At 43.9% G+C, this 15627-nt stretch overlaps 1 protein-coding gene across 28 annotated transcripts in view; it reads right to left on the reverse strand.

The window, feature by feature from the left end:
- Positions 1-1083: 1083 nt before the first annotated feature.
- The window catches only part of LOC139373754 (nuclear transcription factor Y subunit gamma-like), a 38866-nt gene continuing 24322 nt past the window's right edge, over positions 1084-15627 (reverse strand). For 7 of the 28 annotated variants that reach the window (XM_071114693.1, XM_071114691.1, XM_071114695.1 and 4 more), the window contains 8 exons: positions 14243-14356; positions 10059-10154; positions 7748-7906; positions 5579-5650; positions 3583-3735; positions 3197-3307; positions 2816-2869; positions 1084-2717 (listed from right to left, as the gene is read on the reverse strand). In XM_071114693.1, coding sequence (XP_070970794.1) covers positions 2598-2717; positions 2816-2869; positions 3197-3307; positions 3583-3735; positions 5579-5650; positions 7748-7906; positions 10059-10154; positions 14243-14356 — 879 coding nt within the window. In that variant the 3' untranslated portion in view covers positions 1084-2597. The remainder of the gene's footprint in view (positions 2718-2815; positions 2870-3196; positions 3308-3582; positions 3736-5578; positions 5651-7747; positions 7907-10058; positions 10155-14242; positions 14357-15627) is intronic. The other 21 variants (XM_071114708.1, XM_071114698.1, XM_071114707.1 and 18 more) reach the window with 7 other exon arrangements.

Genomic DNA, 15627 nt, shown 5'->3' on the forward strand with positions numbered 1-15627 from the left:
TGAATGGCCAAGTTACAATTTTGACATATATCTGATTGAATCATTATGGCAAGACTTGAAAATGTTTTGTCTAGCCATCATCCCCAACACCTTAACAGAGCTTAAAGAATTTGGAAAATAATCATGTGCAAATAAGAAACTTATCCAAGGAGACACAGCTGTAATCACTGCCGAAAGGTGTTTCTAACATGTATTGACTAAGAGGGGTGAATACTTATCTATACCAAGGTATTTATTAGCGTTTATTTTATATAAATAAACACATCTTTCATTTTGACATTAGTGTATTTTTCGTAGATAGTTGACAGAAAATGACAAATCCATTTTTAATTTGTAACAATAAAAATGTGAAGAAATTCAAGAGGGTGAAAACTTAAGACACCTACTGTGTGGCCATAGAGCACTTACATTTAGGGTTGCTAAACTACTGGTAATCTACCAAAATTACCAGAATCTTCCATAATTTTGGTAATAAACAGATTACTAATGTTGCCATAGGTTAAATATATTAATATAGTATTCATTTTTTAAATCTGTGTCCACGAGTTTCTAGTGGATATGGTTCAGGAGAAAATACCAAAATGAAAAAAAATTATCAACAATGGCATTATTTTCAATTAACACTGCAACTCTTACAATTATTGACTTCAGTCAAATAGATGTGCAATGACAGGAGCAGAATGAGTGGAATGGTATCAAATACATCAAACACATGGTTTCCATGCGTTTGAGGCCATTCCATTGGCTCCATTCCATTGATGGTTTATATTTAGGATAATATTTTAAAGCTTTGTTATTCTATTGTTATTTTAAAATGATCTTATTTAATTATTTGATATATTCTATGTGATAAGGCCGCACAGAAATCCGTAGATTATCACAGATGTCTGTAATTATCTGAAGTACCCAAAATGGCTATACGGTATGCAAAATTGCTTTGCTAAAGAACAGTGCCTGTTGTACTACACAGTGGTTACCAATAGTTTATGAATAGATTTAAATATTTTTTTATGCACACATCACAACAATACTGTTGGGGGAAAAAATGCAGAAAAACTTCTGTTGAAAAAAGATTGCATGTAATGTTTTTTATTTGCATTTTATTTTCTCACAAACCCAAAGTTTGCTTACAAAATAGAATGTCTACCCATCTATTGCATATCATGCTGGCAGTTTAAACTACATGCAAATCGACAATAATAAGAACAGCAATGATAACAATTAAAGATACTAAATAAGAAAGGGGAGGAGGGAGAGGGGTGATCATAAAAACAAATTAACATTGACAAGTTACAACAGGATTTCAAAATAAGAGTTTATAAAAAGAGGCCTTTCTCCCAGTGGAGTTGTTTTTATACAGGAGGCTTCCTCAGAGCAGGCAGGAGAACCACAAACCTCTCTGGATACAGGAAACAGTAAAGGGAGAGAAAAAGAGAGAAGGGGAGAAAGAAGAAACTGCATAGAGACAGAAAGGCCTAACCTCTCCCTGCTCTAACAATGATAGAGTGATCAGTGGAAATGAATGGAGAGACGGAGGGGAATAGAAGAGGAAATAGAGAAGAGGGGGCACTGAAGAGGTGAATAGGATCACTGGGCCATGGGGAAAGTATACTGCAGTAACTGCACAATATTGAATGACACACACACACACACACACACAAAATTCAAACTCAATCATACAGTAAGAAGCCCTTTCATCGATGGCAATGTCTCGTCAATGTGAAAAACCTGCCAGAAACTAACATAACTTAATTGACCTATCATGGCTGGTCTCGTACAATTGACAATGATTTATTGTGAAATAAATGGGTTAGGTAAGAGTATGGCTTTATAGATTATTATTTTAAACGTCTACACATAAAAACATTACAAACAAAGGATTTATGTTCTCTTGGCTTGTAGACAAAACAAGGGCCAAGCCTTCCATAGGATGCATCCCAATGCATTCTATTCCCTATATAGAGCACTACTTTTGACCAAAACCCTTTGGACCGTGGTCAAAATGAGTGCATTGTATAGGGAATAGGGAGCCATTTGGGACGTACCCATAGAGAACACAAGAGCCACCCATATGGTGTACTTCACAGAGAGACAGAGAATATACAGAGGAGGTTTTTACATAAAGGGTTTACAGACATTGAGGATGAACAGCTGGTCACTAAAACGGAGGAGAGTTGGGTCCTGGAGGATTCAGTGTTCGGATACCCTGTGTGTAGCACTCATGAATGGGGGCTTTAATGGGGAACATATTAGGAGAGAGTGGGTGCCTGGAGGAACTAACGGAGGCAGAGAGAGACGATATTAAATGGGAATGAGAGGGAGTTGTAGAGCAGTCCCTTTGGTATCTGACCCAGTATACTGAATTAAGAACTGTTGTTGTCAGACAGTTCCTTTTAAGTACCGGTGTCATGTCATAGACCAGTGTATTGAATGAGGGTAAGGGTACATCCCAAATGGCACCCTATATTGGGCTCTACTTTTGACCATTTTGGACGCCTCCTAGGAGGTCCCTTGGCGTTTGAGCCAGTGTTGTCCTTATGGATGGTAGCAGGTGGTGTGGTCAATGGTTTGGTGGTCAGGAGGATGCTTCCAGAGCCTCAGTCTGTGCTGACCTGTGTGGTGACCTGTCCATCAGCCGTCTGATTGGTGGACTGGATGAACAACGGCTGGCTTAGGTCCTGTCCCGCCGGCATCACCTGCTGAATCTGATACAACTGCTGTAAGAAGAGAGAGAGAGAAAGAGAGAGAGAGGGTAAAGGATGTGAGGGAGTGAGCGAGCGACAGGAGTGAGAGGTCACTGAGATGTTCCTCTTACCTGTCCGTCAGTAAACTGGTTGAATTGCTGCTGGCCTTGCTCTGTCTGTGTAATCTGAGAACAAACCAGAGAGAGAGAGAGAGAGAGAGGAGTCAGTCAGTCACAGTGCTTCACACAGCCACTATTCAAACCTACACCTCTATTAAAATGCAATTGAAGGAAATTAACAATATAGAAATAGAATTACAAAACAATATTGAAAACACACATTTTTAAGATGAATAATCGTATCATATTTTGAATGTTATCATATGTTACTACCTTAATGTTTTTTCATAAACTAACAGTGATACCGTACCAGACACTACATTACAGAGGTGAAGTGTCTACATACATCTGATGCGATACTATGGATTTTTAAAAAAGGTCCATGTTCAGTACCTGTACCTGCTGAGTGTTACCCAGCGTCTGGATCTGTCCCTGAACCACCTGTGTGCCAGAGACAGGCTGTGCCAGCCGAATGTACTGCAACTGACCATTGTTCAGCTGCACCTGCACACAGCCACCACACGGGGGAGACACACTTTAGGATGGGAAGGTCATAGATACACAAAGCAGAGGTTATCATGATCACTGAGCTAGTTAGAGCAGAGCGTCAAAATGGAGGACAGTATAAGGTTCACCAACTATAAGGATAATTATCTCCAATATTTAACTGAAGAAAATGTTGTGTAAACATCATTAGAAAATGGAGCTTTACAATGATTATAATCTTTCCAGTAAGGTCATTCTAGGAGACTTTCCTCCTCTATATCCGTCTCTCTTACTGGTATCTGCTGGATCTCTGCGGAGTTGGTGATTATCTGCTGCATGACCTGCATGGTCTGTCCTGACTGCACCGTCTGGGTCTGGCCCTGGGACGACGCCTGTACTATCTGGACCTGCTGGTCTCCCACCTGCATGGTCATTGGAGCCCCTCCCTTCAGGGTGGAGAAGGAAGATTCATTGTTGAACGACTGAGAGTCTGGTGACTGAGTCATGTAATGTGATGATTGTCCCAAAGAAAGAAGGAAAGAAATCCAGACGATCTAACGTCCCTAATAAACCAGCCGATCGGATCTAACGTCCCTAATAAACCAGCCGATCGGATCTAACGTCCCTAATAAATCAGCCGATCAGATCTAACGTCCCTAATAAACCAGCCAATCCGATCTAACGTCCATAATGAGCCAACTGATCTGATCTAATGAGCCAGCTGATCTGACTAACATCCCTAATGAGACAGCTAATCTGATCTGACTAACATCCCTAATGAGACAGCTAATCTGACTAACGTCCCTAATGAGACAGCTAATCTGATCTGACTAACATCACTAATGAGCCAGTTGATCTGACTAACGTCCCTAATGAGACAGCTAATCTGACTAATGTCCCTAATGAGACAGCTAATCTGATCTGACTAACATCCCCAATGAGACAGCTAATCTGATCTGACTAATGTCCCTAATGAGACAGCTAATCTGATCTGACTAACATCCCCACTGAGACAGCGAATCTGATCTGACTAACATCCCTAATGAGACAGCTGATCTGACTAACGTCCCTAATGAGCCAGTTGATCTGACTAACGTCCATAATGAGACAGCTAATCTGATCTGACCAACGTCCATAATGAGACAGCTAATCTGATCTGACCAACGTCCATAATGAGACAGCTAATCTGACTAACGTCCCTAATGAGACAGCTAATCTGATCTGACATACGTCCTTAATGAGACAGCTAATCTGACTAACGTCCCTAATGAGACAGCTAATCTGACTAACGTCCCTAATGAGACAGCTAATCTGATCGGACTAACATCACTAATGAGCCAGTTGATCTGACTAACGTCCCTAATGAGACAGCTAATCTGACTAAAGTCCCTAATGAGACAGCTTATCTGATCTGACTAACATCCCTAATGAGACAGCTGATCTGACTAATGTCCCCAATGAGCCAGCTAATCTGATCTGACTAACGTCCCTAATGAGACAGCTAATCTGACTAACGTCCCTAATGAGACAGCTAATCTGATCTGACTAACATCCCTAATGAGACAGCTGATCTGACTAATGTCCCTAATGAGCCAGCTAATCTGATCTGACTAACGTCCCTAATGAGACAGCTAATCTGACTAAAGTCCCTAATGAGACAGCTAATCTGATCTGACTAACATCCCTAATGAGACAGCTGATCTGACTAATGTCCCTAATGAGCCAGCTAATCTGATCTGACATACGTCCTTAATGAGACAGCTAATCTGACTAACGCCCCTAATGAGACAGCTAATCTGATCTGACTAACGTCCCTAATGAGACAGCTAATCTGACTAACGCCCCAAATGAGACAGCTAATCTGACTAACGCCCCTAATGAGACAGCTAATCTGACTAACGCCCCTAATGAGACAGCTAATCTGACTAACGTCCCTAATGAGACATCTAATCTGATCTGACTAACGTCCCTAATGAGACAGCTGCTGCTGAGTCAAAAGTTAAACTGCAGACCTGGAGCACCAAATGGAGATGAGTTGGACAGGAGAGAAAGGAAGGCCCTCATGGGTAAACTAACCTTCCTGATTAAATATGGAGGGGTGCGCTCCGGGATGACATTTCCACTAGGTACAGATCTAGAATCAGCATCCCCTCTCCCAACCCTAACCTTAACTATTTAGTGGGGTAATTGCAAAACTGATCCAAGATCAGCATCTAGGAGCAACTTCACCCTACAACTAGGAGTACTGGGATGGGGAGGGGTGTTTCAGGTGGGGGGGGGGGGGTTTACCGTGATAGGTGTGCCCTGTGACTGGGCTACCTGCACCTGCTGTAACTGTTGCATTGTGGTCCCCTGCAGCACCTGAAGGGGGGAAGGAAGAGAGAGGAAGAGAAAGAGGGAGCTTTACAAACATGACAAGCACATGCAGAGTGCAGAGTGCAAAGGAAAAAGTAGCACACACACACAACGGTCATCAGATCTCACACACACAGTCAGACACCGGTCATCAGATCTCACACACACAGTCAGACACCGGTCATCAGATCACACACACACACAGTCAGACACCGGTCATCAGATCACACACACACACACAGTCAGACAGCGGTCATCAGATCACACACACACACACACACACACACACAGTCAGACACCGGTCATCAGATCTCACACACACACACACAGTCAGACACCAATCATCAGATCACACACACACACACACACAGTCAGGCACCGGTCATCAGATCACACACACAGTCAGACACCGGTTATCAGATCACACACACACACACACACAGTCAGGCACCGGTCATCAGATCACACACACAGTCAGACACCGGTCATCAGATCACACACACAGTCAGACACCTGTCATCAGATCACACACAGTCAGACACCTGTCATCAGATCACACACAGTCAGACACCTGTCATCAGATCACACACAGTCAGACACCCGTCATCAGATCACACACAACAAACAATGAGCATGTGAACTGAATTATGGTTGGAAGAAATGCATAGAGCAGAAGGGATGCAGATTTAATGGAGAAAGAGCAGCTGCTAATGAAGATAAAGATGTATCCTACAGTAGGAAATGGGAGTTCCAATAAGACACTGTAGATGTGCAATAGAAATGGAGGTTTGGTTTCGTAACAGATCAGTCCGTTAGGGACTTTGTGGACCGAGAGGGATTGTGACAGAACTGGTGCAACAGTGACGACTAGTGACACCGAAAGCTCTTAGCAGGCAAGTCTGGCAAACACACACACACACACACACACACACACACACACACACACACACACACACACACACACACACACACACACACACACACACACACACACACACACACACACACACACACACACACACACACACACACACACACACACACAGGAATTGAGCAATGAATTAGGACCTCATTACCTTCCTCCCACAAACCCCAGGTATCTCACACTTTATCCATCTGTTTTTCAGATCCTTTCCCCTCTTCCATCCCACCATCCCTCTTCCTCCCTGGCCTCTTAACTGTAACCCAGTAGTCTAAACTAGTCACCTATTCTAAGGTGCCAGTCATGTAGTGACCTCCCCTGCTCTGCTCGGTGACTGTGAGGGGACTGTGGTAGTAACAGTAGCAGCTCTAGCCTGACTGTGGCTTTGGAACTGTGACAGATCAGTGAAACGAAGGCAGCCTGCTGAAGCAAGGAGAGAGAACACATTCAACAGGGAGGGAGAATAATGGAGCAAGAGAGGGAACACAAAAGAGAGACAGAGGGGTGCCTGGGGAACCACACAGAGAAGGATAAAGACTAGGGATGAGGGGGCAACCCACCCATCTGTTTACTCATATGTTCCTCCTCTTCAGAGATAAGTACAGCGGAGTGGCAGAGAGCCTCACAGGGAGTCTAGGTTGCATCCCAAATGGCACCCTAATCCCTATGGGCCCTGGTCAAAAGTAGTGCACTGAATAGGGAATAGGGTGACAGGGACACCTAGTGTTACTGTACTGTTCTGGACATCCAGCAGAGATGGGAGTGACTGAAGTGGGCAGATCAAATGGCCCTGTATCACTGCTTTTATAGCTGTGTGTTTGTGTGCTGGGTGTGAACGGGACATCCCTGCTGGTGGGAAAGAGTGGAGGCCAGAGTGCGGTTTGGCTGTGCTTGCCAAGGATAATATCAATAAAACCCACTGTTATTACCCCATTCACACTGCTTTATAGTGGACAGGGTTGGAGAGGGTTGTTGACTGGGAGAGTGTTAGGAGAGCTGGTGATCTGCCAGGCTGTGTCACAGTGTGTGTGTGGTGTACACTACATCTTTGCCTAGGCTGACTGTTGGTAGCTTACCGGTTGTTTGTGGAGTAGTATGCTCCGTATGTCTGGTGTGGTGTGTGTGTGTCTGCACATGTGGTCTCTCAGTCTGTGTCAGTGCAGGTCTGTTCTCCAGTTTACCTGTCCTTGCTGTGGCTGTGTGATGATGATCTGTCCAGGCTGGATGGTGGTAGCCTGTTGTCCAGTGGCCTGCTGGCCCTGCACCTGGCCTGGCTGCTGAGCCAGGGTGAAGTAGTACTGAACCGGCTCTGCTGGGGCCACCGACTGACGCACCTCCTCCTGTACACATACAAAAAGAGAGGGGGCAAGAGAGAGAGAGAGAGAAAAAAAGAGAGAAATGGTGAGCGAGAGAGATGGTGAGAGAAAGAGAGAGGGGATAACAGAGAAGCCTATCAGTCCATTACATCTCCATGAATTATTTTGCCAGTGTAATACAATAGGTAAGAGACCCAGATTAATAACTGATAGGGCCTGGATGGATGAGTAATGTGATTCTAAATAGAGGGTACATCCCAAATGGCACCATATTCTCTATTCAGTGCACTGCTTTTGACCAGAGCCCTATGGGAGCCCTATGGGCCCTGGTCAAAAGTAGTGCACTACATAGGGAATAGGGTACCGATTGGGACACATCCGGAGGATCCATTAGCACTGGAGGACCTTGATGATCCCGGTCGACAACACTCAGGCTCAAGGCCTTATGGGTCTTCGTCAAGACCATGGGTTTTCACAACCCAACAACACTTTTCAGAACACAAGAACACTTCAGCAGACAGAAAGGGATCGTTTCCATTCATGAAAACAAGACCTTGGCACACTATTGAGAATGTTTTAATCATAAACTGTGAATGGAAAGCTCATTCAATGACACATTGGACATTTTGTCAGCCATTAACAAGCATGAAGGCTCTTTGTGTCTAGTCTGATATGGTCTAACAACTGCCAGTTAGAGCAATGCCACAGCACTACAAGCACCATATTTCTTTGTGCTCAGAAAAGTCAACTCAAGGCCTCATCATTGTCAGAAGTACAAGGTAACAGTTCCCTAAAAGGTGCGGGTTGGTTGATCTTCCAGGCTACTGTAGGAGGTGGCAGTTTCCCCGTCACCAGAAGCGTAAACACCCCTCTCCCAGCTCGATAATGTCACAGCTGAGAGTGTAGGATGTTTACACCCCTGGCCACAGACTTGGTGAATTGGTCTATTTAGGTGGCCACAACTTAAAATGCTTAGGAGCCACTGTTCAGCCTAACACACCATAAATCTGAGTCAGGACTGTAATGTGGTAGAGGGGGCAGCCATTAACACAGTGGTGATTATGTTAATAGTGATTACAAGCTATTGGGTGTTTCTGATGGAGATTAGAGGCTATGGTGGTGGTTCTGATAGAGATTAGAGGCTATGGTGGTGGTTCTGATGGAGATTAGAGGCTATGGTGGTGGTTCTGATAGAGATTAGAGGCTATGGTGGTGGTTCTGATAGAGATTAGAGGCTATGGTGGTGGTTCTGATGGAGATTAGAGGCTATGGTGGTGGTTCTGATAGAGATTAGAGGCTATGGTGGTGGTTCTGATAGAGATTAGAGGCTATGGTGGTGGTTCTGATAGAGATTAGAGGCTATGGTGGTGGTTCTGATGGAGATTAGAGGCTATGGTGGTGGTTCTGATGGAGATTAGAGGCTATGGTGGTGGTTCTGATAGAGATTAGAGGCTATGGTGGTGGTTCTGATAGAGATTAGAGGCTATGGTGGTGGTTCTGATGGAGATTAGAGGCTATGGTGGTGGTTCTGATAGAGATTAGAGGCTATGGTGGTGGTTCTGATAGAGATTAGAGGCTATGGTGGTGGTTCTGATAGAGATTAGAGGCTATGGTGGTGGTTCTGATGGAGATTAGAGGCTATGGTGGTGGTTCTGATGGAGATTAGAGGCTATGGTGGTGGTTCTGATAGAGATTAGAGGCTATGGTGGTGGTTCTGATAGAGATTAGAGGCTATGGTGGTGGTTCTGATGGAGATTAGAGGCTATGGTGGTGGTTCTGATAGAGATTAGAGGCTATGGTGGTGGTTCTGATGGAGATTAGAGGCTATGGTGGTGGTTCTGATAGAGATTAGAGGCTATGGTGGTGGTTCTGATAGAGATTAGAGGCTATGGTGGTGGTTCTGATGGAGATTAGAGACTATGGTGGTGGTTCTGATAGAGATTAGAGGCTATGGTGGTGGTTCTGATGGAGATTAGAAGCTATGGTGGCACTGTTGGAAGTAATGGGCAGCCAGACGCTGCAAACATCCGACTGAAAGCCCTTGCTGTCCAAACCCCAGCTTCCAGTCAAGGATGTTTACAGCGTCTCTAGGCTGCCAGGAGTGGTACTCCACCCTGACGGGGTCCTGAAAGTAAATGTAGATAGACCCACACACACACACACACACACACCCTACCTGTCGTTTGGGGGGCTTGAGCTCGTCCCGGGGCACAATGTCGATAAGGAAGTCAAACTGGTCAAACTTCGTTATCGCCATGGCAATGTCGTTCCTCTGTAACACAGGAAATAAGAGTTGAGGCTGAACATTAGGCTCCTCATCAGTATGTGAAAAAACTAGGCTAAATATAAAACTGGCTTTGTACTTCTGCTGCTCCAAATATAGCCTTTTTGAAAGCGTTCGAAGAAAAGACAGTTTATAAAAACTTCTAGGTCAAACTCGAACAGCTTTGTAAACAATAGTAAAAAGGAGTTTGCTCTCAGTGGAACTGTAAAAAGCTTTGCCTACTTCAATCAACACATACCATGTAAAAACAGCAGAATTAGCCATAGAGCTATAGGCCCACTGTGAGCAGCACCAGATTAAGGACACCGGGAGTTGTGTGATGTATTCTTAGCATCACTGTCCTCCCGAGGCCCACTCCTCTAGTGTGTGTGTCATTTTCCACAGGATATTGGCATCTAAGTCCCCCCATTGGGGCCCCCTACATATGTGTATTTATAGCGCTGTGAGATTAATATATCAGGTAACACTGGGTCACATCCACAGTTGTTATATTGATGAGCGTCGCCATGGAGACCCTGATCGGCGTGCCGTTGGCACAACGGAACCCTAGCACCGACGAGAGCCGGAGTGTGTGAAAGAGAGATAGAATGAGTGTGATTGCAAGCAGAGCTGTCTTATTAATAAAACACATGTAACACCACCTGTGGTGTAAAAATGCAATTAACGTGAGGAACTTGAAACCAAATTGGCATTCTATTTCGAGGTTATTAAAGGGTAGGAAGCATTCGTTTTTACTCACCAAAGTAAAAACACAGTGTGGTCAAAGACTTAGTAACTTAGTTGTAGTCACGATATGGTTACCTATAACTACAAACATACTTATGTTGTTTTAACATATTTAATAACTTATGTCCAGGGATATCTTCTAAACTACCCACAAGGCGCTATTTCTCAAAGTCTTATGGAGAAACTACTCTGCGTTAGTTAGCTTGAGTTGGCTAACGTTAGCCACTAGCCATGCAGACCGAGCGTTGTCAGTGGTGAGCTATAATCCACCAAACACAAGGCGGTGTTAAGTAAACAACCAATCAGATTCCCCACACGTGGGGGCCGCGTGATCTCCACAAAGTAGGGTACCAGAGTTTTTCAACCTTGGCTTAGTACTAGCGAGCTACCGTAGATGACTGACTGTGCTGTTGTGATCATTTCAATCTGCCTGGAGTTTTCCTACGATCGCCGTCTTATTGTAGACTCTCCTCCTCATCTCCTGTGACCAATGCCGCGTCTGGATGATTGCTTCTGGAATCTTTCTTTAGATTTACCTCACTATATCGCTATTGGATTAGCAGACTCCCCCTCGGTTGGTGAAATGGTCTCTCCCGCTGAAGCACCTCTCTCCTTAGCCAACTCAGCTAGGTGATTATCATGAAACCAATTTTAAACATGTCTGCAGCAAATGGGGTTACAAAACCTTGATGCATCTGCAACAATCAACTATCATGTTGTGTTACTTTAAATAGATTTCCACCCCAAATTCCCATTACCGAAATGCGTCTGGATTAAATTCTCTGGTAATTTTATACAATTTTACTTTAGAAAAACCTAACTTATTTGAATAAAACAAAATATCTTGCTGTAATTTGTAATTTAAAAATGGTATACTACTTTAAATTGACATTAAACTAAAATATGTATTACATAAAACCAGTGTGCGTGGTCTCATTACCGTAACACTCCAATCAGTTTTGAAATAAAGTTTAAGTTAAGTTATTCTCTTATATGTGTTACGGATACAGGTATCCTGTGTCTGTGTGTATCCTGTGTGTGTTTCTTTTCTCTCCTTCTCCCCTCACAGGTGAAAATCATTACTCCCCAATCAGTCAACAATCAACCCATCAATCAGAAGACACACCTCCTCCTGTTTCCTACCCTATCACAGTTCCTTCCCCATGGTTTAAAAACCCCATCATTTGTTTGTTCAGGAGAGCTCAATCTTTGTAATGCCATGTTGGTAGATAGCTGTTCTATATAGATTTCAGTAGCTCAATCTTTGTAAATGCCATGTTTGTAGATCTCGGTTCTTCACTCGCTCTCTGTGTATTAATTAACCTCTCTTTTGTTTGAGCACCTCCATAGCACTTTGTCATCACCTGTGAGTATTGTTTTGGGTATGGTGTTTGCTGGTGGGAAAAGGGGGAAACCAAGACAAGTCGCCCATGGGCATACACTACCCGTAGGTAAACTTTGTTAACACACACTAGTTAGAACTGGGTGGACCACCCACTGTATTTTTGGTTAGTTAGTTAGCTGTTGTTAAAGTAGGCTAGTCTAGCTTAGGGGTGTTTTTGCATATTTGTTTCTTTCCTTGGGTCCAGCTCAGCCCCTTTTCCTGCTCCCCCCCATTACCGTGTGTTTTTATAAATAAACCCTGAGTTTGACGGTATTATTTCAGTTGTCGTGGTTATTTCGTTCACTTATACTTTGTCACTATTATAATTTACATGAGTTATGTTACGGGTCTCACTACCATCCCCCCTAGACTGTTGGGCCAAAAGGGATTCGTAACAATATGCCACGAATATCCACATCTTAATAAACCAATATTACCTGTAAAGACCTTGGATAAACAGTTGCGGTAATTAACATTTTTGCACTGGTAATTGTGGGGGGAAAATAAATTATATATATATAGTGCATTTTTGTGGAAAAATGCATAATATCTGATCCTAATCTCAGTGAACCAAAAGGTCATTTCGTGAAAAATAACACTTGAGAATTTTTGGGTCAAATACCAGTTCTGTGAGAATGACCCAACCGTCAATCGTTAAGTCTCCGCTTTCTCTACTTCACATCTGCTGGCTTTTTTTGTGTGTGTTCTGTGGGTCCCTGCCTGTGCTAGACTAGCTGTTCTCTGGCTTACTACTTAGCTTTGTTGACGGTGGTGGTTGGCTAGATTACTTAGTTATTTTAGCCTGCTAGCTAGCCAAGATAACTACATAAACCGGTAACATTATTTGATAACTGGTTAGATGGTTTAATTTAATGCAGCTGTAAGATAGGTGTTGATAGCAACTGGCTGACTAATGCATTGCTAACGTAATGCTAGTCGGCTAGCAACCTTGCAAATTGGAGTTGCTTACCAAGATGACATTGAACATTTCTGAGTGGCCTAGATACAGTTTTGACCTAAATTGGCTTCGAAATCTATGGAAACACTTAAAAATGGCTGTCTAGCAAATATTGTACAATGCAGGTGTGCAAAGCTCTTAGAGACATACCCCAAAAAACTCACAGCTGTAATAGCTGTGATTCTAACACGTATTGACTCGGGGTTGAATAATTATCTAATCAAGATACTAGTATTTATTATAAAAAAATTAAAAATGTTAGAATTTTTCTTTGACTTTGACAGAGTATGTTGTGTAGAAGGTTGACAAGACATTTCAATTAAATGTATTTGAATACCACTTTGTAACACAACAAAATGTGGGGTGTGAATACTTTCTGAAGGCTCTGTGTGCATGGATGAAGAAGAGAGAGAACTGGGGCACTCTGCTTTAATGTTTCATTGAATTGTTGACTGGCTAGTCTGCCCTCTGACACACAGGTGCGACTAGCCCAGGCTTTCAAAACCACTCTGATCAACCCACTCTTTTCTCTCCCTCTCTTTTCTATCCCTGTCTCCCTCTTTTCTCTCTCTCCCTTCCTCTTGCTTCTCTCACTCGCTCTCCTGTTCTCTTCTCTCACACTCTCTCCCCATAATCGCTTTCACTTTGTCTCTCTCTAGGTCTTCCCCATTCCCTAGCGTCACTCCAGGATCCATGTAATTCTCCTGGTTCTGGGATAAGAGAGCAAAATGGCGTTGCGAGTAAAAGTGGGTCACGGGAGCCAAGGTTTGCTTTCAGAGGGGACAGAGAGAAAAGGATTTTAACAGAGCCGGTCCTCAGGGGATGGCGGTGTGGGGCCTCTACACACACACACAGGGACCAGCACAACTGCATGTGTTGTCTTTAAATGTAAAATTGGGTCAGCAGAATGCATGTGCATCTGCGTGCGCGCGCAGGCGCGTGACCTCTTTACAGACTAGAGAAGATGCGTGCGTGACCTCTTTACACACTAGGGAGGGTGTAACTGACCTGTAAGGTGCGTCTCTTGTTGTCTTCAGTGTGAATCCAGGCCCTCAGCGTGAGCTCTGTGATGAAGATCTGAGCTGCCTTGGCAAACAGCACTGGAGCCTCCGCACTGATCATCTATGGAGACACGGTGATGACATGTTAGAACTAGGGGGAAACAGGGAACACACACACAGAACACACAAACGTACACAACTAGATAGGGTTGTATAGATAGGCCGCCCGTAGCCTTTGCTATTAAAGGGAAGAGACCTAACCTAAACTTTTGAAAACCTTTCCACTGAGTGACATTTAGAAGTTGGGCATGTCGGGGAGTTCGCCCGGAAGGCAAGCAGCAGGCTACAGAGCTGCTGGGTCATGGCTAGCATAACAAACACACACGCTCTGCGTCATGGCTAGCAGAAGGGTCCCTCTAGATGTGCAGCATGTCAGTGATCTGCTGATCTCCAAGGCTTGGGTTACATGAAGCAACTTTCATGCAATTTTAGTTGCAAATGACATCATCTCAACTTTGCTGTTACATGAAGGAACTCAAACGCAAATAAAATTGCATGCAACAACCAATCATGTCACCTGCTGCCTTACATTGTGGTTTCACAAATAATTTGTTTATCCAACCGTTTGGTTATTGTAACAACACGGATATAGAACAAATGCAGCCTGTACAATTTAGCTAGTTAGCCAAAATTACATCGCAAACACCAACACAGCTAGCTAGCTATGAGCTAACCAAGCTAGCAACAAACTACAATATATTTATTTTTATATATCTTTTAGCATTACAAACAGAATCTCAAAAACGCTGTAAAAATGTATAAAAGATCTGGCAAGTCTTGGGCGATGGTCTTCCACAGATTCAGATAAGGTGTTGTTCATGTAACCAATGTGAAATGGCTAGCTAGTTAGCAGGGTGCGTGCTAATAGCGTTTCAATCGGTGATGTCACTCGTTCCGAGACCTTGAAGTAGTTGTTCCCCTTGCTCTGCAAAGGCCGCTGCTTTTGTGGAGCGATGGGTAACGATGCTTCGAGGGTGGCTGTTGTCGATGTGTGCAGAGGGTCCCTAGTTCGAGCCCAGGTAGGGGCGAGGAGAGGGACGGAAGCTATATGTTACATTCAGACAAGCAGTTCAGGAAGGCTGGGCAGTAGCTTAAGTGGAGGGAGCTTCGATGGCACAGAGAGGGAGCAGTGTCAGTCAGTTACTTAGACAAGCCCAGAGATCTTCATCAGGCACCTCGTCTGTTGTCTCCTCCTCTGTAGGTAGGCTGGATAGTCCACTACTGAAGTGTAGCACCCATCTGGGTGATGCTTGGCAGCTATAAGCGCCAGAAAGACCATTACACCTCGGCAGTAGTCAGGAAACAGTCCCCTGCGAGGCGGGCCCTCTCAAC

This window comes from Oncorhynchus clarkii, chromosome 18 (genome assembly GCF_045791955.1).
Source record: "Oncorhynchus clarkii lewisi isolate Uvic-CL-2024 chromosome 18, UVic_Ocla_1.0, whole genome shotgun sequence".
Lineage (NCBI taxonomy): Eukaryota > Metazoa > Chordata > Actinopteri > Salmoniformes > Salmonidae > Oncorhynchus > Oncorhynchus clarkii.